This window comes from Passer montanus, unplaced genomic scaffold, assembly GCF_014805655.1.
Source record: "Passer montanus isolate IOZ18808 unplaced genomic scaffold, ASM1480565v1 scaffold34, whole genome shotgun sequence".
Taxonomy (NCBI): domain Eukaryota; kingdom Metazoa; phylum Chordata; class Aves; order Passeriformes; family Passeridae; genus Passer; species Passer montanus.
In genome coordinates, this window is record NW_024368152.1 from 2,999,980 (window position 1) to 3,022,270 (window position 22,291).

The 22,291-nt window shown below is 39.8% G+C and overlaps 1 protein-coding gene across 7 annotated transcripts in view; it reads right to left on the reverse strand.

The window, feature by feature from the left end:
* FBXO25 (F-box protein 25) overlaps window positions 1-9,949 on the reverse strand; it is a 31,231-nt gene extending 21,282 nt beyond the window's left edge. The window contains exons 1-3 of one of the 7 annotated variants that reach the window (XM_039715634.1): window positions 9,895-9,949; window positions 6,869-7,012; window positions 94-203 (exon numbers count right to left, since the gene is read on the reverse strand). In XM_039715634.1, the coding sequence (XP_039571568.1) occupies window positions 94-203; window positions 6,869-7,005 (247 nt within the window). In that variant the 5' untranslated portion in view covers window positions 7,006-7,012; window positions 9,895-9,949. Of the gene's footprint in view, window positions 1-93; window positions 204-6,868; window positions 7,013-7,113; window positions 7,600-9,894 lie in introns of those variants that run through there. The other 6 variants (XM_039715630.1, XM_039715632.1, XM_039715633.1 and 3 more) reach the window with 6 other exon arrangements.
* Window positions 9,950-22,291: the final 12,342 nt, after the last annotated feature.

Here is a 22,291-nt window from a genome sequence, read left to right on the forward strand (position 1 = left end):
AGGCTACTCTATAGGTGAGTATAACATGACTACTATAACATTTCTCTGAACCCACATGAGTCTTCTAAAACAAATGAAAAACCCCAGCCTTACATTGTGAATCTGTGTTATTCCTAAAATGATCTTTTTTCCTTTTCTTGGCTGCAAACTCACAGTCTTCAGTATTGTACACTTCTTCATTCTCATCATCTCCAGTTATGATACTGAAATAAAAACATCTAATTAGAATAGCAGTAATTAAATATTTAAGATGCATACATCTTACAATTTCCTGCATTAAAGTCTACCAGCTGAAAAAAAAGGAAATCATGTTCTTAATTAAGAGCCTCTATCTCATTGTCTGTAGCAACATGTATCTGGAGAGAAGCTGTCTTCTTTTCTTCCCAGAGGGGCTGAATTTTATGCCAAAGTGATTAATACATGCAAGTATCTTCCTAAGAGGTACCTTGAAAATCATTACTGACATTCAGGAAGGACTAAGGAGACAGTACTAGCCAGACAACTGTAAAGCTCTGCAGAGTTCTGGTGTACAAACATCTATTTTTTGAAGTGGACCAAGTCTTAACTGCACACAGGTAAAAAGTCTGTGAAGAATTATCGCACATCCCTGCACAGGCAGAAAGGCAGCAATGGACAACATCTCTCTTCTATTGTCACCTTTGGGGCAAAGAAAGGCTTTTTAAGAAACTCTTGATTCACAACTCTGTACATACTACAGGTGCCATGGCACTGTTTTACCAATGATTTGTACAGCATCAAGAGCCAAGTGGTCTGTCACTGCCAGAGAGACTCAACTCCACCTATGTCACTTCTGACAGTTAACTATGGAACCCAACACTGAGGACTACACCAAACACTTGCATATATGGACCACACAGGGTGAATATAAAACAATACACATATAAGTTACTGAAAATCTTTTTTAATAAGCTAACATTTCTAAAATGTATATGCATTTAAAACGCTCTGTGCTACAGGAAATCTACACAGCTTCATGAAATTTTCATTCCATTTTTGCAGATAACTGTAAGGACTAGCAACGGAGATAAGGATGGGTGTTCTCTTTTCTAGCACTGAGAAGGAAGATACTTCATATGAAGGCCACGGTCTTGTACAGATAATAATGAAGGATACATGGCAATGAAGTGGACTTATTTATTTCTACATTACTGCTCTTTGGCAACAAAGCTGTATATGAAACTCTGTACATTCATTACTATTTTAAATCTAAATTGCTTTTTATCACTGCCAGTTTGAACTTCAGATTAAAACAACTGAACACTGTAAACTGAAGGACAGAAGGTTTTTCAAAAATAACCTGTATCTGGGCATTAAGCGACAAAAATCAAATCATTTTGGTCTATTGCTACTAGCTTACAGAGTTAAAATTTTCAGGTTTGAACCATCTGTTAAACAACACTAAAAAATGTTTGGCTTCTGAATTGTTCTAATCAGTACATGCTAGCTCAGCTTAAAGACACACAAGTTGAGAAGATTTAGAAAAAGAAAGTTGGTTTCATCTTAGCTTTTTTCCAGGATTTGAACCCAACATCTGCATTCAGACAGTGCTCAATACAAGGTGATGGCACTAGTTCAATTCTTAATATTTTTAAAGCAGAGGATAAAGACTCAATACCTTAAATATTCTATACAAGAGTGCCAAATATCACATCTGGTCAAACAGCAAAAGAGTTCAGAGGGAAGAAACCAGCAAGAGACAAAAGCAAAACATCAACACCAGTTGTTTGCTTATGTAACATTTCAATTGAGCAGTTTGTTTTTGTGGGGTTTTTCCCCCCAAAGCTACCACATAGGAAATCTCTAAACTCACTAAAATGAATTTAATTATCATTTAACATATAGGCTGCATCACCACATCATGTGAGAAGCTATAGCAGAATCTGAAGAGTTGCTACAGAACCAGAAATCGAGCCAAAAGCTCCCAGTTTTATCATCTTAACAACAGATACAAGACTAGGCAGATAGGTCCTGATACTCTGCAACACAACCCAAGCAGCACAGAAACTCTCTCATGCCCCTTGACCCAGGGCAAGCAATGGGGAGAGGGTGGGAGGCCACATTCCTGAAGGCCTGCTTAGAAGAGGAAGGTTAATATGTAAAGATTCCTTCTTTTGTTCCTGAATCCATGTGTCCCTAGAAGGTAATTTAGGCCAGTAATATACCTGAAATGATTTGAATCCCACTCCTGACACCCCATAAGATACACTTCCCCAAGCATCACATAAATAACTAAGGCAGCTTCAGGAGTCAATAAATGTAAGGAATTGTGAAGACGAAGACTGTCATTTCAAACATCTTTATCTAGCATTCAAACTTGCCTGTGACATTCCTGGAATTTCTTAAGTCTCTTTAGAGAAAAGACAAATTGGACTGTTACCTCTGAGGATGTTCTGATACGAGGCTTTATTTCCTCATGTTCTGTCCCACTTCACATAGAGAGCCTTTCCCTACTCATCTGTAAACACCACCACTCTTCTTGACAAACCTTTAGTCTGAAAGCAGTGAGTGAAAGCGAGGGTCCCACAGACATCAGAAGAATGGGACAGAGACAGCTACCCAATGACTGCTGGCATTCCTTCCAGAAATCTGCAGAGCTGCTTGACAAGTAATAAAGCTGCTCTACTGTTCCAAAAGCAACCCCTGCCCCCTCAAACACCAAGATAGGATACAAGAAACCAAATCAAGTGCTGCACGTGCCATATGGTGTAACAGAAGCCTCAATTTAGTGTTTTTATTATAATACTGCACGTGACTTTTGAGTGTACCTGGCAGGATTTAAATATGTACATAATACTGCCATTTTACAGCTATTCTTACTCTCTTGTCTTGATGACACACTTCATAAAAATTTGTTCTAAAGCTTTTAAAAGCAAAGTACCTGGTGTCCTTAGAACTATAATATCTTCAATACATCATGCAACAATTTCAGTTTTCCCAAAATGTAATTTCATAGCAGTATTTAAATAACCTCTTGGGTATGATACTCAAAATGATGGAAAATGTGACAGGGCTATCTGAGCTCCAACTATTTTCCCTCATCTCCTTGCTTCTTTTCACATGGCCCTCAACTCATGCAATTATTTACAGAGACAAATTATTTTAGAAGTGACTCTCACAGCTTGACCATGGAAAATCCTGAGCTAATTGCACGCAACAAATGATTTTGTCATTTGACAAATATATTGTAGCGTTATCTGTTCACAGATTCAAATCAAAGGACTTCTATCTGGAGTCAAAACTGCTCTTGTGAACACTGTTCTCACAGAATTAGACAAGAGAAATCACAGACTGAAATTACTGCCTTGCCAGCCCAAGTTGTTCATATGAACCTAACACACAAAAAAGTAAATATCACCATCATTAAAATCTTATTAGTCTAATTCTCTTTTACCTCAAAAAGAACACATAAGACAGCTTTACTCTGAAGTTGCAGGCTAATGAAAGACACTTGCATACAATTCTGTAAGGCAGCTCCACCCCCACCTAGCTTCTGTCCACCACAAGGTTTCAAGGACACAGTGCCACAGCACTGAAAGTGTCTATCTTTGCTTGGATTTACAGGCAGTCATGGCCAGCATTCACACCACAGAGCCTGAGTGCACACAGCCCAAGCCACATCTCCAGACACTACATGCCTTGATCACAAGGCACTCTTAGGCAAATAACTAAGACCTACTGAAGTGATAGTCTCCTTTTTTTTTTTTTCAATCTTAGTTTCCATAAAAGATCTAAAGTACAATTATTCAAGCAAATAATTATTATGCCAAATAATTAAAACTCTTTCTGCACAAGTGATTATATTTGTTCAAGCATGGTTACGATTAGGTCCACCAATTTTACTAATTCAGCAGCTGGATTCACCAAGGCATTGGATGAATAATCAAGCAAGGTTAGAAGTTCTATTTTAACAAGAACACATTCTTCAACTTATGTAACTTACGTGTCTTTAAGGTTTATTTCAGAATCTGTTTGTGATTATATCTTCCTCATTTCTGAAGAGAAAGTATTTGCAATGGGTAAAGGACAACATGTGGCAAACAACTCCATCTACACTTTCTCTCACAGAAGAGAATAGAAGCAAAACTAGAAAGGGTTTCATTCAACTAGATAGCTTGAATTTATTTCTTTATAAAGGAAAACTGCTATAACTGCTCCCTAAAATTCAATACTAAAGTACTAACTTCAGAAGAGATTTTTACAGAATATTTTAGTGAAAAAGATTATTCCTTACAATGGATATAAGTGAACAAAACCCTGCTAGAACAGCCAGATTGACATACACCATCATTCCTATTCACAGGACAGCTTGAAGTGAGAAATAGGTATTTCTGTACTGTTTACTATGTGTTTCTTCTACAAGGAAGCACTTTATTAAGTCTCATTTTTCTTTAGTGCTACATCATGTTAACAAATCTCCTAAGCCGAGTTATCCTCCATATACACTATAATTATTTCCAAACAGCATAAGATGGTACAGAGATCCAGCCAGGAACACATCTGACACTGCTGTACCACAATGTGAAGCCCTGCACATGACAGAGAAGAGCCCCAAGCCTGGCGGTATGCTGGGTACAGACTGGACAGAAAGCAGTTTTGCAGGAAAGGAGCCAGGAGTCTGGAGGATAAGTAGCTGAAGACAGGTCAGCAGTGTGCCCTTGTGTTGTGTTAAACCAACTGCACCCTGGATTGAGCTATGGAAAGTGTGTCCTGCAGACTGAAACAAGCAAACATCCGTCTTTATTTGGCATGAGTACTCATCTGGAGCACTGAGCCTAGTTTGGGGCCCCTCAATACAGTGGAAACATTGTCATACTGGAACAACTCCAGTGGGGAGTCACCAAGCCACTGGAGTACATGGTGCACAAGGGTAGAGAACTGACCTTGCTCAGTTCTAAGAGCTGGTAGTGGAGGGAAATCTAATTGCTGTCAGTTTTTAATATGAGGCTATATATAAGATAGAGTGAGACTGTAAGTTTGGAGAAGGTGGGCAGTGGTAAGTCAAGTGGTAATGGACACAACCTGTGATAAGAGAAATTCTTACTGAAATGAAGAAGGCAGGGAGAAATGGTACAACACAGGACAGCACAACAACAACAACATCATAACACTGACAGTAAGAGAACTTGAATGGGAATCCAGGAAAGGTCTTCCATTCTTGGAAAAGCACAAAGCTGAACTGGGCAAGGCCTTGCAGAACCCAGCCCCAGCTGGCCTTGCTTTAAGTATGTGTTTCAACCAGACGATGCTCAGAGGTCATTTCCACTCAAAATTGTTCCATAATGTTGTGCAAATAGACATTAATTGCAGTTTACTGGCAAAACTTAACTGGCATATAAAAAGTTTAAGTTACAATCATAGATCCAAAGCTAAAAGTGTGGTGAAATTACACCAAAGTAGCGCTACAATGCCAAGACGTACCAACTTGAATTCTCTAGTCCGAGTTTGAACCACATACAGAACAGAAGTAAATTAAGAATCAAAAATTAAAGCCAAAGTTTTTGGCTCCAGAAGAGTTCAATTCTAGGATTTTCCAAGACTAGGGGGAAAAAATAAAATAAAAAAAAAATCAATCAGTATTTTTGCTGAAAGAAGCCATAAAAATACCTCACCTTGCTCTTTGGGGAAAACATACATATATACATTTATACACACATAGACAATTATGAGCAGAAGTCTTAACGGTATTCACAAAGACTGATCATTCCTTTCATACTTATCAAACAGTTTTAATTAAGCAACCTACATGATATTTATTTTTTAAGCAACTTGCACCGTTGCTAAATACTTCTTAGATTTCTCTTCCTTTGCCATGTATATTATTAAAGATATAAAAGAGAATATTTTTTTCAAAGGTATTTAAGGCAACTTTTATGTTGGAGGCTTACTGAACATTCTTCCAGACAAAATTTTGTACCCACAGTGGCCAGACTGTGTGGATAAAGAAGCCCAAATGAGATCAGTGACAGATTAACACAAAAAGAAAAAAGGCATGAAGAAAACAGTAGGTTAAGCTCAATATTAATGCTTCACTGCTTGATAACTCCCTGGAGGATTGTTTTACAAATTTAGAAAACACAGGTGTGTGACTACAGCAAGTCCTATCTTCCCAGTAAATCCCTCTCTAAACCAGCTGAGTTATCTTTTACTGGACTAACAACAAAACACCGAATGCTCTCTTTCCTCATTATGAGCACATTATGCTGGAATTTATGACCAAGATCCTACTCCTGAGAATTACTTCTTTGTGGAGGAGTTTGTTTTGACAAAATGATTTATATCACACCAGTCTGTGGCCATTTGCCACAAGTATTACTTTATTTACCTAATCTCTTTCTCACCTGCCCTACAGGAGGACATACAGTCACCTATTTTGTTAGAGAATGAGAATTAAGCTACCACTGATGGATATTTGGAGCAAAGGCATTTTATGGCTGCCACAAACTAATCCAACACCCACGCTGCAGAAAGCCTTCATTCACTTCCAGGTTCAATATGCCTGTTGCACTTGCAATTTACAAGTGTCACTTTTGCCTTTAAATAGTACTCAACAGGCATTGGGGGCAGGTTTTTTGTTGGGTTTTTTAAAAGTATTTACGGTTTTATTATTTTGAAAGGCATATAGGCTAAGAAGGGATCTGGCTGCCTCAAATAAGCAACTCACAAAGCAGTGACAAAAGAGAGACAGCCTCCACAGGGGTCTCCTGTCTGCCTAACAAAACACATGATTGCATTTGTATACAGATGACATCAGCTCCCACAAACAGTGGCAATCTGAATAGAAATTAAGTCAATTTTGCCTTCCCACCTGCTATTAATTCATGCAGAATCACTTTTTTTTTAAACTTACACAGTGTGGCTGATATCATTCAGCTGATTATTCCCATCCTCAAGTGCATGACTAAAGGTTTCACATCTTTTCCATCCATCTTCTGTTTTAACCCATCTCCATCCAGGGGATCTCCAGTCTTGGCCCAAAAATGGCATGGTTTCTCTATAAGCAGCAAGAAGAGATTCTTTGTCTATTATTTATTTTAAAAGTTTCAAAACTTCCTGTCATTATTTCAGTTCTCTTTAGCCTTAAAAAGAAAATACCTTGAGAAAAGTTCTCTGTGGAGCATCCTTTAAAGAAACAGATTCAGTGGTTTAAGTAGATTTTTTTATTCTCTAATGATGTTCTTCTTGTCTTTTAGCATTTTATCAGATCAAGGTAGATTTCCTTGTTCTTTGGAGAACAAGGAAAAAAATCCCGGTAGCCCGTGAATGGAATGATACCAAAAAAAGGAAAATTATGTCAATTATTATCATGTGTAATCTGCTCTGTTATGATCAAACAGATTACTGATTTTCATACCTGACTAATAAATGGTTTTAAAGAGGTCGACAGCTCACAAAATCAATGCTGCTCCTTTTGTTTTTTCTAATCCTTACAAATACTGAGTTCATGGTACAATGTGTAGTGATGTTTTGGGAAAGGAATTTTAACATTCCCAAAAATCTTTTTATGTTGTTTTTGAGGCCACCTCCCACGCCAGACCATTAAGCAGATACCAGGAAAAGAGGAGACTGCAACAAAGTCCGTTGTGACACGTCTCCAGAAATTCCTACAAAGAGATGCAGGTTATCACAGCTGTATCACTCAAACAGTGTTCTGCTACCATTTTTCAAAAGTGAGATTCACTTCTGACACATTAAGAATTTGAACAAGGCAGTTTTCTACACTTTGAAGACTATAACCTTGCCAGCTTTTGCTGTCTTCTTCCCATTCATCACCCAAACATATTGCTCTTTAGTTTAACAAGAGATTTCACATGCAAGCTATAGAGGGGAGATAGCATTATCATATTGAAAACACATGTTAATATATAACAGCAACAGCTTTGGCCCTCACAAACATGAATTTTCTAATATTTTTTCAACTTGAAAAAAACATTAGGCCCATTCAGTAAACATCCCTACGAATTTATTTAAAATTTTGCCCTCTAATATTTTTTCAACTTGAAAAAACATTAGGCCCATTCAGTAAACATCACTACGAATTTATTTAAAATCTTGACCAGCATTCGCCCAATATATTTGTTAGAAGAGGATAAAAAGCCAGAAGAAATACCGGCCGAGTGAGCCAGCTGGGTTTTTCTTTATTTAAAAACCTGCATAGTTTGAGGTCAAAACAAAGTGCATTGCCCAAACCTCAGGATTGACGAAGGTCCCCTTCCTACTCATAACTCAGCTTTCCTCTGCTCCTAACAAGAACCTTTTCCAAAATCTACATCATCCGTTCCCCCAGCTGCAGCAAACTTCATTCATGCCTATCTGCTTTTCCAATCCTTTTACTGCTTCCTAGTAATAATATGAAGCACAAGAAGTTGTTTAGTACTCCCCTCATACTGGTGTCTCTATCACAGAATGGTTTGGGTTGGAAGAGACATAAAGACCACCCAGTTCCAATCTGGGTGACACCTTCCACTAAACCAGGGTGCTCAGAGCCCCATCCAGTCTGGCCTCGAACACTAAAAAGGATGGGATACCCACCATTCCTCTGGGCAACCTGTGCCAGTGCCTCATCACTCTCAGAGTAAAGAACTTTTCACTAAGACCTAACCTAAACCTACCTGCTTTCAGTTTGATGCCATTCTGCCTTGTTCTGTCACTGTGGGCCCTGGTCAGACATCCTTCTGTAGCCCCCATTTAAAGGGCTGGAAGACTGCTCTAAAGGTCTCCCCAAAGCCTTCTCTTCACCTGGCTAAACATCCCAATTCTCTCAGCCAGTGTTCATAGGTGCTCTAGCCCTCCTCTGGACTCTCTCCAGCACATTCACAGCCTTCCTATGGAGAGGATCCCAGAGCTGGATGCAACACTGCAGGTGGTGTACCAGGAGAGCAGAGCAGAGGGGCAGAATCACCTCCCTTGACCCACTGGCCACGCTCCTTTTGGCGCAGCCCAGAACACCTCCAGCTTTCTGGGCTGCAATGCACATTGCTGACTCATGTTGAGCTCCTCGTCAACCAATAGCCCTGAGTCCTTCTCCTCAAAGCTGCTTTCAGTCCATCCTCCACCCACCCTCTACTTGTGCTTGGGGCTGCCATGACCCAGCTGCAGGACCTGGCACTTGGCCTTGTGGAATTTCAGGAGGTTTGCACACACTCATTCGTGTCCTGTCAAGGTCCCTCTGGATGGCATCCCTTCTCTCCAGCTTGTTGACTGCACCACACAGTTTGGTGCCACCCAAAAACTTGCACAGGATACACTCAATCCCACTGTCCATGTCCCCAACAAAGATGTTAAACAGGCCCAGGCCCAGTCCCAATCCCAACCCCTCAAGAATGTCACTTGTCACCACTTGGACACAGAGCCATTGACTGCAACTCTTTGAGGACGACCATCCAGCCAGTCCCTTATCTACCCATCTGTCAAATTCATGTCTGTCCAGTGTGGAGACAAGGAATTTGTGTGGGACAGAGTCAAATGCTTTCCATAAGTTCAGGCCAATTACATCAGCCACGGTGTGACCCTGTATGACCTCATCCACCAGCCCTGAAACCCCACCGAAGAAGGGCACCCGACCTGCGAGGCAGGATCTGCCCCGGGTGACGCCGTGCTGCTGCCATCCTCACGCAGCCAAAGGAGCTCCCAACGCCCCAGGCAGGCTCCACACGCCCGCTCCAGACCCCTCAGTGCTGCCCGTCCCGCCCCAGCCCCTCTGCCCACCCTGACCCCTCACGCCGCGCCCCCCGCCCTGAAGAGCCAACCCCGAACCCCTCAAGCCACGACTGCCCACGCTCAGCCCCAACCCCGCAGGCCGACGGGGCTCACACACACGGCCCCACAGATGTCCTCCGGACCGCGCTGCCGGCCCGGGCCGCGCTCCCCGCTCACCTCCCGCCGCCGCTCGCTCCGTGCCCGCCGCTCCCGCCCGGCGCTCGGCCCGGGCCCGCCGCTGTTGCTAAAAAAAGTCAAGGCATTAATAATAAAATAAAAGTAGTATTTTCAAACACTGTAATTGGTTTGAAATTTTGTGCTGTAGAAAAAGTATTTTTAAAATTATTTTCATGCTTAGGATTGACGATACCACAATTCTGCAACTTGTCCCTACCTGGAAGCAATCCTTAATCTTTTTGTTAGTATTTTCCATAAGAAAGTGGCGTTTATGAGCTTATAAAATAATTTTGGTGTCATAACAGCACAGAATTCAGAAAAGACTCACATTGGAAGGGCTTATTTTCTGTCTTTTTTCTGTCTTAAAAAACTTACCTGAATAGTTATATTTGGCCTGGGAGTTATGTTCTCAGTATGTTACTTTTAATAATTAAGCTAGACATAGGATTCCTTTCTTTTCTTGAAGACAGGAAAAAAAAAAAGAAGTTGGATACCCAAATATTTTTCAAGACCCCAGTATCCTGGCACAAATACAGCCATGGCAAAGGCGCTGCCTCTGCACAGCCAGAGCCTGCAGGCCACTCTCTCTGCCATTGCCTGACTGGAAACATTCCCAGCCCTGCGCTGGAAAATTATGTGAGTCAATATTGAAAACTCTGCACCACTGCTCTGCCAGGAGCGTGTCAGTCTCCTTTTCCAGCCCATGAAAAGGTGGTTTTTCTTTGGCATCTGGATCTACAAAATTCCTTAACAATGTGCCACAAATCCTTTTGTCTCTAGGATCCTTCTACATGTTCTGTCTCTGAGGTGTCCTGGGGTGTGTGGACACACAGTGAGGGCTCAGTGAACTCACTGCTCTGCTGGGGCTGTTCCTTTGGGCAGGCTGGATTTCACTAGCAGAGCTTCATGAGTGAAACATCTATCCCAAAGTGCTGCCCTTCAGAAAATATGCTGCGGTTCTCTTGTGTTTTCAATTCAGAATATATTCTGAATTCAGAATATATTCTGAAATTATAGCAGATAATTTCAGAAAAATTATCTGCTATAATTTTCAGAAAAATTACCTGAGGAGCAAGCAGCTTTAAAACCCTGAAAAAGTAAGCAGAGGTTACTTCTTGGAAAAGTGCAGCATTTTGGGAAAGCCTCCCACTGGAGCTCTCTGTGGAGGACTCTGTCCAGTGAGAGGAATTCCGTGCTGGAGCAGGGGAGCAGCATGAGCAGGAAGGAGCGGCACAGACAAAGCCTTATGAACAGACCCCAACTGCAGTTTCCCATCTCCCTGTGACACTTGTGGAGGAGAGAAGGTGGCAGAAAAGTCAAGAACAAAGAGTGGAGTTGAGTCTGGGGAAAAAAAGGAAGTTTGCAAAAAGGTGCTTTTATTTTTGTTTCTGTTTCTCACAGTGCTGTTTTTAAAATACCCAATTTTTAATTAACAGCAAATTAAATTAATCATCCCCAAGTTGATTCTGGTTTACCTGTGATGGTAATTGGTGGATTATGGTTATTGGTGGATGGTAATTGGCTCTCTGTCATTATCTGGACCCATGAGCTTTTTCTTTTTTTTTTTTTTTTCTCTGTCCTGCTGACGAGGGGGAGTGAGAGAGCAAAGTGCTGGGCACCACACTTCCTAATATCATAGAATGGTTTGGGTTGGAAAGGATCTTTAAAGGTCCTCTACCTCCAATCCCCCTGCCATGGGCAGGGACACCTTCCCCTAGACGGAGCTTAAAGCTCCCTGCAGCCTGGCCTTGAACACTTCAGGGTGCAGGATCCTCAGCTTCCCTGGGCCTGGCAGTGCCTCCCAGGAATGTAATCTAAAACTCCCAGGTGTCGAATCCCACTGCTCCTGTGGCAGTGCCTCCCAGGTATCTAATCTGCAGCTCCTCTCTCAGTTTGAAGCTCTTCCCGCTTTTCCTATCACTACACACCCTTGTAAAAAGCCTCTCTGTGGGGTTTTTTTGTAGGCCTTCTTCATTTCCTGGGAGCTGTAGAAGATCTCCCTGGAGCCTGCTTTCCCCTGAGCAGCCCCAGCTCCCTCAGCCAGTCTTTGTGGCAGAGGTGCTCCAGCCCCCTGAGCATCTTCGTGGCCCTTCCCTGTCCCCAGCGCTGGCTGCACACCCCAGGAGGGGCAGAGTCCCTCCTCAGCCTGCAGCTCACACTGCTGCTGGTTACACAGATGTTCACACTGCTGCTGGTTACACAGCTGCTCACACCTGCTGGTCTCAGGCCCAGCTGGGGATGTTACCCTGGGAGAATACCTCACACTTCGGGAGGATTCCATAGGGAAGGAAGAAACAGAGGAAGTCATATGCTTCTAGCTTTATAGAATGGTTTGGGTTGGAAAGGATCTTTAAAGGTCCTCTACCTCCAATCCCCCTGCCATGGGCAGGGACACCTTCCCCTAGACGGAGCTTAAAGCTCCCTGCAGCCTGGCCTTGAACACTTCAGGGTGCAGGATCCTCAGCTTCCCTGGGCCTGGCAGTGCCTCCCAGGAATGTAATCTGAAGCTCCTCTCTCAGTTTGAAGCTCTTCCCGCTTTTCCTATCACTACACACCCTTGTAAAAAGCCTCTCTGTGGGGTTTTTTTGTAGGCCTTCTTCATTTCCTGGGAGCTGTAGAAGATCTCCCTGGAGCCTGCTTTCCCCTGAGCAGCCCCAGCTCCCTCAGCCAGTCTTTGTGGCAGAGGTGCTCCAGCCCCCTGAGCATCTTCGTGGCCCTTCCCTGTCCCCAGCGCTGGCTGCACACCCCAGGAGGGGCAGAGTCCCTCCTCAGCCTGCAGCTCGCACTGCTGCTGGTTACACAGATGTGCACACTGCTGCTGGTTACACAGATGTTCACACTGCTGCTCACACTGCTGCTGGTTACACAGATGCTCACACTGCTGCTGGTTACACAGATGCTCACACCTGCTGGTCTTAAGCCCAGCTGGGGATGTTACCCTGGGAGAATACCTCACACTTCGGGAGGATTCCATAGGGAAGGAAGAAACAGAGGAAGTCATATGCTTCTAGCTTTTTTTTTTTTTTTTTATAATAGGTCCTAGAAGGACAAGGACAAGTGTGTCTTCCCAGCTTAGGTGGTCACACTCTTTGACTTGTGCTTCAAATTTAATAAAGTTATTAATAGCTGACGTACATAAGTAATTGGGTTTTCCATGACAACTCTTCTTCCTGCATATTTGCTGCTGTTCATGTCCAGCTATTATAATATTTCAACTACTGGCTTCAGCATATTTATATTAATTATACAATTAAGGGAGCTGGAAGAATGTAATTTTTAATTTATTTTTCAGTAAAGAGCCACTTATTACAAGACTTTATGTATATGTGGTTTCATTCCAAGTGTCTAAATGTCTTGTGATTATTCAACAAGCAGATGCAAAGTGGTTATTGCCCAGAGTTACTACTGAGCCATCCTCTCTAGCAAGTGAAATTTTCTCACTCTCTATTTCGAAACCAAAGTAATTTTGCTATATACATAGTGTTTGTGAAGTAATTCTACTATTTAATGTTTATGATATCTTTCCATTTGCCTTTTTTGGTAACAAAATATGATAAATTTTCAAATGAAGAAATTTAGAGATATTTCCCATGTTAGCAATAGTTGCTACCTTGACAGTCCATGCTCTGACCTATAAAAAATTCATCAAAGACTGAGAAATTTATTTTGAAATATTTTTTATGCGTAGTGCATATGTTATGCACAACATGTATGTGCATGTAGTCTGTGTTAAAAGTATATGAAAAAAAACATGTTGCTCACTTTAGGGGGGCTTCAAGATGTAAAATAATAGAATGTGGAAGATTTTAAGACTATTCTGATCAACATGGAGTAGCTTGAGCAGTTCTTGAATAATTTAATATTGATTGACACTATTCCATTTCACATATTCCTTATAAAGTTCTATGGTAATTTTCTTATTGTGGTGTCACAGCCTTCTATTATGTTTTATTTAACAATAAAGAAATTTAAACCTTCCCAGTGGAAAATTGAACAAACTGATCTGTAGTGTGGCTGTTAGTGCTTTTCATTGTCTCAGAGAGATTTTAAAGGGAAAATTTCATTAAACCCAGATGAGTTTTGCAATTGGGATAGTTACCCTTACTGCTGATTGCAGGTCCATGTAGATGAGACACTAGATCATTGCTACATTAACATGAAATGGTGAATTCCAACTGAAACTATGATTTCTTTTTAATAATCCACAGCAAAGGTGAATTCTTTAAATGAGCTTACACTGAAGGAAAGCCAAGCTGTTTTACTTTAAAATTACAATTGCTTGTAAGATCTGAGACACATTATTAAAAGCAAAATGAATGTTATTTGATGTGGCTTAGGATAACCTCATGCAGCATGTAAAGCATCTTGTCATTAAGATTCATATTTCCTTAGCTATTTGGTCTCAAAAGATGCATTTTAGGAATGTTTATATGTGCTTATGTTTATATATAATATGTTTATAGGAATCACTTCCAATTTTTTCCTAGAAATCACCTGAAAATGAGAGTTGTGGTAGAGGCAAATGGCCTTCTTTCCTTTGGGAAAGTGGTTTTCATTTTGCTGAGTAATCTCTATACATATTTCAAAAAATAGAATAGTGTTGGCAAATAATACCACAGCCCAATTCAGTTACTTAGCAACATTTAATGCTAACAAAATGAAACAGGAAAGTGATGCAGAGGCAATAAAATCATTAGAAAGCAGAAGGAAACTCATGACAGTGATGAAGGCAAAACTCGTAAGTAAAACAAAAGTGGAAAAGAACACATAATTCAAGCAATTGGTCTTTTTTTCCAAGGAGTCAGTTGCTTATAGTTTCATTTTTCAGGCAAAAAAACTACCAACCTGTAAAAACAAAGGGCAAAACTTGGAGAAAAGCCTCATCATCCCAGATATTTTTAATGTGTGTTTTTCAGTGTATTACACAGTTCTTCAGAAATTTCTTTTGTGGCTGGCATTGTTTTTTCTTTAATACCTATCATGGATACTGCCAAAGCAAGAGGTAATGCTACCACTCTTCCTTCATTAGGTTTATTACTCTCCTCAGTGTGAGAGGATAAATAATTTAGTGTGTTAGGGGAAACTGTAGATGCATAACACATCTCCCTCCCCAAAGGCTTGGCTGCTGAGGAGCAGGTCCAGCTCAGCAGTGGGGCAGCCCAGGGCAGCCCCATTCCCCCTGGGAATGTTGGGGAGAGGCTGCTGACCGTGCCAGGGGAGCCAGGCTGGCCTGTCCACGTAGCCTGCTCAGCTGGGCTCCTGCCTAGACCTGCAGATTGGCTTCCCAGCTTGGCCTGGGAGCTGCCTGAACCTGCCTTTCCCCTTGATCTGGGCTCTTGGCTGACCCTGGCCACCATGCACTTGCCTTTTGCAGAGAGGCTCTGACTGGCACAGCCCCTGCCGTGTCACCCAGCCCCCTCTCAACTCCCAGTCCACAGGGACATGATGTCATCAGACACATTGCTCCCCAAAGAGCGTGGAGAATGGAAAGAATTGCTGAACAGAAATGTCTTTTAAGAGCTTTGTGGGGAAAAAAGGATACACAGATATACAGTAGGTTATTAATGATTACACTCAAAAGAATAATTGTCTTCCAGAGATTTGCAAGTCAATGTTCGTTGCAGAATTTTAAAGTGGAAGATGTTTTTTATAATAATTCACTGCTGAATGTAAAAACAGATTTACTTTGGTTGGAACAAACACTATATAGCAGAGGGAAAAGAATTTTGAAAGGTAATAATTACTCTGTGGAAAAAATAAGTAACACTTTGCTGGGAAATAACATTAAGAGAGAAACTGAAGAACTTTCAGTATGGGAGTAAAAAACCATGATTTTAGATAACTGCAGAGAAACAATCTGAAAAAGAGCATGTACCATATCTTGAGACAAATCTTTAATTGAAAGCTCTGGTACATGAACAGAAATTACACCATTTGATCAATGTCAGGCTGGATACTGCAACTAACTCATTTGTGATGGGGGAAATGTGAGGTCAAAACTAAGGTTTGGAAAAGAAATGTTCGTTTTTCAAGATATATGTGCTTTGCCTATTTTAGAGAAAGATAACTAAGAAAGAAAATTAATTAGTTTAGGAATTTGCAGTGTGGGGTGGAATTTCATGGCAGTCCAAGCTATAGAAATTGATAAGGTAATCAAAATAAGGTTTATTGCTTCTAAGGTAATGAAGGATGGCAAGAGGTTTCTAACCTTCTTGAAACCTTTAATCAGAAAAAACCCAGCAATTTTTAGAAGCAGACTTTCTATATTGGTAAGTTACCATCTGTTTTCACTATATTTATATGCATCCATAGAACCTTTAAATTGGTTTGGATTTGTGATTTCAAATATGTTCTTAAGAGAAAGTGACTTCTGCAGCAAAAGCTGGGGACATAGAACTCAAGGAAAAAATGGATCAAAACTGAGGACAATGTTGTAATAATTAAGATAGATATACAATTAATGTGTAATTGAGAAGATATCTAGCTGTTGAAGGAGAGAGGTTCTTTTCCTCTCTTGTTTCTCTTGGCCTTTCTCATAGGAAGAATTGCAACAAAAAATCTAATTTTACAGAGAAGTTTAGGAAGGGAAGCTTAGTCAGTATATATGATATAGTTGAATCTGACTGCAGAGAACTGAATGCAAACTAGTAAATGTACCTAGAAGGGTAAGAAAATAAGTAAACTATTAGTCTGCTATTCTACAAAATGATATGCACTGATATTTTCTAAAATGCTCAGCTGAAGGAGATGGCTAACAGAACTGCTAGTTAGTAAGTTTTCAAAGACAAAGAGAAAAATAGTGTTTGAAAGAGGGAGGTGGCTAGAATGTTTAGAGAGATTAGATATTTATTAGTTTGGCTGGACCTGGTAAATTGAGTTACATAGCTAGTAAGCAATCAAAGAATTTATATAGAAAACGTATAGAGGATTGGAGAAGTGTGACAGAACTGCAAAAGAGCAAATACTGTCTCTATTCTTAAAAAATGGAAAATAAACCCCATCAATTATAATTTGTAAATTTAACTTTAACTTCTGGTGGAAAAATCCAATACTAATATGACTTCTGTAGTGAGCTGGAATACAGAATTAAGTGTATGCATGTTAAATTGGTAGATGGTAGGAAATTGTGAAGATCTCTAAGAATGTGGAAAGATATGCTAAGAATTAAAAATGACCTTGGAGAAGTGGTCTGAAACATAATGAAATTCTCTACAGACCTTCTTTGTATATCTACTCATAATTAAAACCTCTGTCCATAGGGTGCTTTGCTCCCATTTAGCTATGCCTATGACATACATGGTTTAATGGGATAGCATAAACCCAAACATAATTACTAATGCTGCCAGTAACTGCCTTTATCTCAGCAGCAGAAGCTGTATCTGATATAACAGCAATGTTATTGTGATAAAGTTGACAAGTGAGGAAATAAAAAAGAAAACATGTTGAAAATAAAAGAAACCCCAACCCTGAAGCTTACTTAGGTTTTACTTATACCAAATGAAACACCTATAAATAATAATTGTCTAAGTAAATTTATGTTGTGGTTTATGGAAGTGGTAGAACAGAATCATGCTTTCTGATTTATCAAAATTTTAATGGAAGCTAGCAAACACATTTTAGTCTTGTCCTGTCTTCATCTAGGGTGGGGGGGGAGGGAAGAGAGGGGCTGAGTGAGTGGCTGCATGGTGTTTCACCTCCAAGTGGGCTTGGAACCATGACACTATTTCATCTGCATGGGATGCAGAATCTTAACTTTAGTAACCTAAGTTACACTCAGCTACTGCGCTTTAGCTCAGTGGTACCAAAGAACTGTGGTTCTGGCTTACAAAATGTCCTGTTTCAGGTTTGTTTTTTGAAGCAAACTCCAAATGCATAGTAAGAGAAAAGAAAAGTCTTGTACAATAACAATTAAAATGATGACTAAAATCTCTGAAGTCAAAGTGACTTTCCACTGGCAATGCAGACTCCACAGAAATTTCTGAAAAAAAAATCTAACCAATTTCTTACTTCAACTGTTTTTATGCTATACCTATACCTATGTTTTTTTTCAGAACTGGAAAATCTTCCACTCTTACTGGAAGTCTTTCTCTGGTGGATTTGTACATATTGAACTGAACATTTAGTGTATTGAGGTTTTAGTAGGTTTCATGTCTTGGATTTGAGCAATCAGTGCAAAGGTGGGGAAAAGGCTAGAATGAGATAGTGGCACAAGGAGGAAGAGGACATGCTGAAATAAAAACAATTACTTCTGTAGAGGTAGGTGGTAAAATAAGGGGCTTGGGATGATCACACGATGAGCTCTGGGGCATTGTAAATTCTGCTGGCATGTGTGCTTGCTTCTGTGGGATGCAGGTTTTACTCTCATGCTCATCTTTTATGACAAATGTAGTTAGTATCATGCATTGTGTTCATTACCTCATGGTGCAGCTTTGTGGCCAGAAGTGATGTTTTAGCAGCTTTGGGACCTTGGGCCTTTGCAGACATTTGTGAATTAGACTGAGCTTTGATGGCTGCTTTCTTTGCGGGGTGCTATGTCTGCCATCAGTAGTGACATCAGATGGCTGCATGCACTGTGAGGTTTCATCCCTTGCAGGTGTCCTGTAGGGGCTTTGAAACCTCACATTTCCACTCCTCTTTCTCAGGAGATTCTGAATTAGCATGATTCCTAATTAGTTCTGAGTTAGGATGTTTTTTTTCAAAGCCCTTGGACATTCAGCTTGAGCTCAGGCTGTCCATGGCTTTGGCCAGAGGGAGCTACTTTCATCTTTAAAATGCACCATCTCCAGCAACTGGAAATTAGTGCTTTTAATCTAGTCTTTGTGTACATGTAAGCTTGCATATTAGACCTTATTTGAGAAATAAATTTTGGTTATAAATAACATAATTGTTTTCAATAGAGTAATTTACAGCACTGCTGAATGAGAATGGCACCAATGGACTATCAATCTGACCCAGAAATGAAACAGCAAGCAAGCTGTCAAAACCTTTAGTTGGTAAGGTATAGTAATGATGGGTTCAGAATAATTTTATCTTTTCTTGGAAAAATGCAACTACAGATTAATCAACACAACAAAAATAAAACCTGATGGTTGACTGTTACAGAGGTTACTGTATAATATATGCTTCATATATTGTATATTTAAACTAATTTAACTACTCAAAAGTCTATCAGAGATTAGTACATGGTCAGTAATTTTATGCCTCATCATTGGTAGTCCTCATGATTTGTAATCCACCATGATCTCCAATAGTAAAGATTTCCCTTTGGAAGCCCTAAACAGAGGAAGCCTTAGAAAGTAATGTATTTTGTGAAATAGGAGCACAATATACTTTAATGATTATTATTCATAGCCTTGCTCACTGTGTAATTATAATCCCTAAATTCACATTTCCTACTAAAGAATCCATTGGAGGGGGGTGGCTGGGGGAGGTGGTGAGTTTGTCCAGTAAGCTTTATGGGTTGAAATTCCTGCATTTGATCTCTGCTAACTCTATTAATATGAGCACCACTTCATATGACCCCCTGAAGTGCCACCCAACTCCCAAGGGAGTCAAGGAGGATTTTGACCTTTATTTCGCAGAAAATGAATCAGGCTTGTTTATATGGAAGAAAAGCAATTACATAATATACAGCTACAATTCTAAACTTTATAGTTAAATTCACTGCCAGTCCAGTACAAAAAACAGTCATGAAAAAAGCTAAGTAAATTTCAGATTTGTTTTCTTGGTGTTTTGTTTATTCCCTGATAAGGAAGAAACAAAAGCAGCATTTTATTCACTCACAGATAGATGTCTGCATAGTTCTTGGGACCATTCTATTAAACACAGCATGACAAAGTGGCAGCCATCTAAACAGTTCTGAGAGATTTAGAACTATAAATTCTGAGTGTACATTTCTACATATGCTGTTTTGAAATTTTTATTATGATTTTGTGGATATCTTAACCACAAAATATATGGATGTAGATAGGAACTTTTACAAAACAGTCAAAGACCGTGTGGATAGGAAAAATTTGTTTTCCTGGTGCATTTTATAGAAAAAAATAGGATTGCTATTAAACTAAACAGGCATTTTCAGAAGCTCATAGGCCTGGAAGACCCAGTTTCAGGTTTGTTTTTTGAAGCAAACTCCAAATGCATAGTAAGAGAAAAGAAAAGTCTTGTACAATAACAATTGAAATGATGATCAAAATCTCTGAAGTCAAAGTGACTTTCCACTGGCAATGCAGACTCCACAGAAATTTCTGAAAAAAAAATCTAACCAATTTCTTACTTCAACTGTTTTTATGCTATACCTATACCTATGTTTTTTTTCAGAACTGGAAAATCTTCCACTCTTACTGGAAGTCTTTCTCTGGTGGATTTGTACATATTGAACTGAACATTTAGTGTATTGAGGTTTTAGTAGGTTTCATGTCTTTGATTTGAGCAATCAGTGCAAAGGTGGGGAAAAGGCTAGAATGAGATAGTGGCACAAGGAGGAAGAGGACATGCTGAAATAAAAACAATTACTTCTGTAGAGGTAGGTGGTAGAATAAGGGGCTTGGGATGATCACACGATGAGCTCTGGGGCATTGTAAATTCTGCTGGCATGTGTGCTTGCTTCTGTGGGATGCAGGTTTTACTCTCATGCTCATCTTTTATGACAAATGTAGTTAGTATCATGCATTGTGTTCATTACCTCATGGTGCAGCTTTGTGGCCAGAAGTGATGTTTTAGCAGCTTTGGGACCTTGGGCCTTTGCAGACATTTGTGAATTAGACTGAGCTTTGATGGCTGCTTTCTTTGCGGGGTGCTATGTCTGCCATCAGTAGTGACATCAGATGGCTGCATGCACTGTGAGGTTTCATCCCTTGCAGGTGTCCTGTAGGGGTTTTGAAACCTCACATTTCCACTCCTCTTTCTCAGGAGATTCTGAATTAGCATGATTCCTAATTAGTTCTGAGTTAGGATGTTTTTTTTCAAAGCCCTTGGACATTCAGCTTGAGCTCAGGCTGTCCATGGCTTTGGCCAGAGGGAGCTACTTTCATCTTTAAAATGCACCATCTCCAGCAACTGGAAATTAGTGCTTTTAATCTAGTCTTTGTGTACATGTAAGCTTGCGTATTAGACCTTATTTGAGAAATAAATTTTGGTTATAAATAACATAATTGTTTTCAATAGAGTAATTTACAGCACTGCTGAATGAGAATGGCACCAATGGACTATCAATCTGACCCAGAAATGAAACAGCAAGCAAGCTGTCAAAACCTTTAGTTGGTAAGGTATAGTAATGATGGGTTCAGAATAATTTTATCTTTTCTTGGAAAAATGCAACTACAGATTAATCAACACAACAAAAATCTGATGGTTGACTGTTACAGAGGTTACTGTATAATATATGCTTCATATATTGTATATTTAAACTAATTTAACTACTCAAAAGTCTATCAGAGATTAGTACATGGTCAGTAATTTTATGCCTCATCATTGGTAGTCCTCATGATTTGTAATCCACCATGATCTCCAATAGTAAAGATTTCCCTTTGGAAGCCCTAAACAGAAGAAGCCTTAGAAAGTAATGTATTTTGTGAAATAGGAGCACAATATACTTTAATGATTATTATTCATAGCCTTGCTCACTGTGTAATTATAATCCCTAAATTCACATTTCCTACTAAAGAATCCGTTTGGAGGGGGGTGGCTGGGCTGGGGGAGGTGGTGAGTTTGTCCAGTAAGCTTTATGGGTTGAAATTCCTGCATTTGATCTCTGCTAACTCTATTAATATGAGCACCACTTCATATGACCCCCTGAAGTGCCACCCAACTCCCAAGGGAGCCAAGGAGGATTTTGACCTTTATTTCACAGGAAATGAATCAGGCTTGTTTATATGGAAGAAAAGCAATTACATAATATACAGCTACAAATCTAAACTTTATAGTTAAATTCACTGCCAGCCAGTACAAAAAACAGTCATGAAAAAAGCTGAGTAAATTTCAGATTTGTTTTCTTGGTGTTTTGTTTATTCCCTGATAAGGAAGAAACAAAAGCAGCATTTTATTCACTCACAGATAGATGTCTGCATAGTTCTTGGGACCATTCTATTAAACACAGCATGACAAAGTGGCAGCCATCTAAACAGTTCTGAGAGATTTAGAACTATAAATTCTGAGTGTACATTTCTACATATGCTGTTTTGAAATTTTTATTATGATTTTGTGGATATCTTAACCACAAAATATATGGATGTAGATAGGAACTTTTACAAAACAGTCAAAGACCTTGTGGATAGGAAAAATTTGTTTTCCTGGTGCATTTTATAGAAAAAATAGGATTGCTATTAAACTAAACAGGCATTTTCAGAAGCTCATAGGCCTGGAAGACACATGGATTTAATTCATATATTATTTGAACACA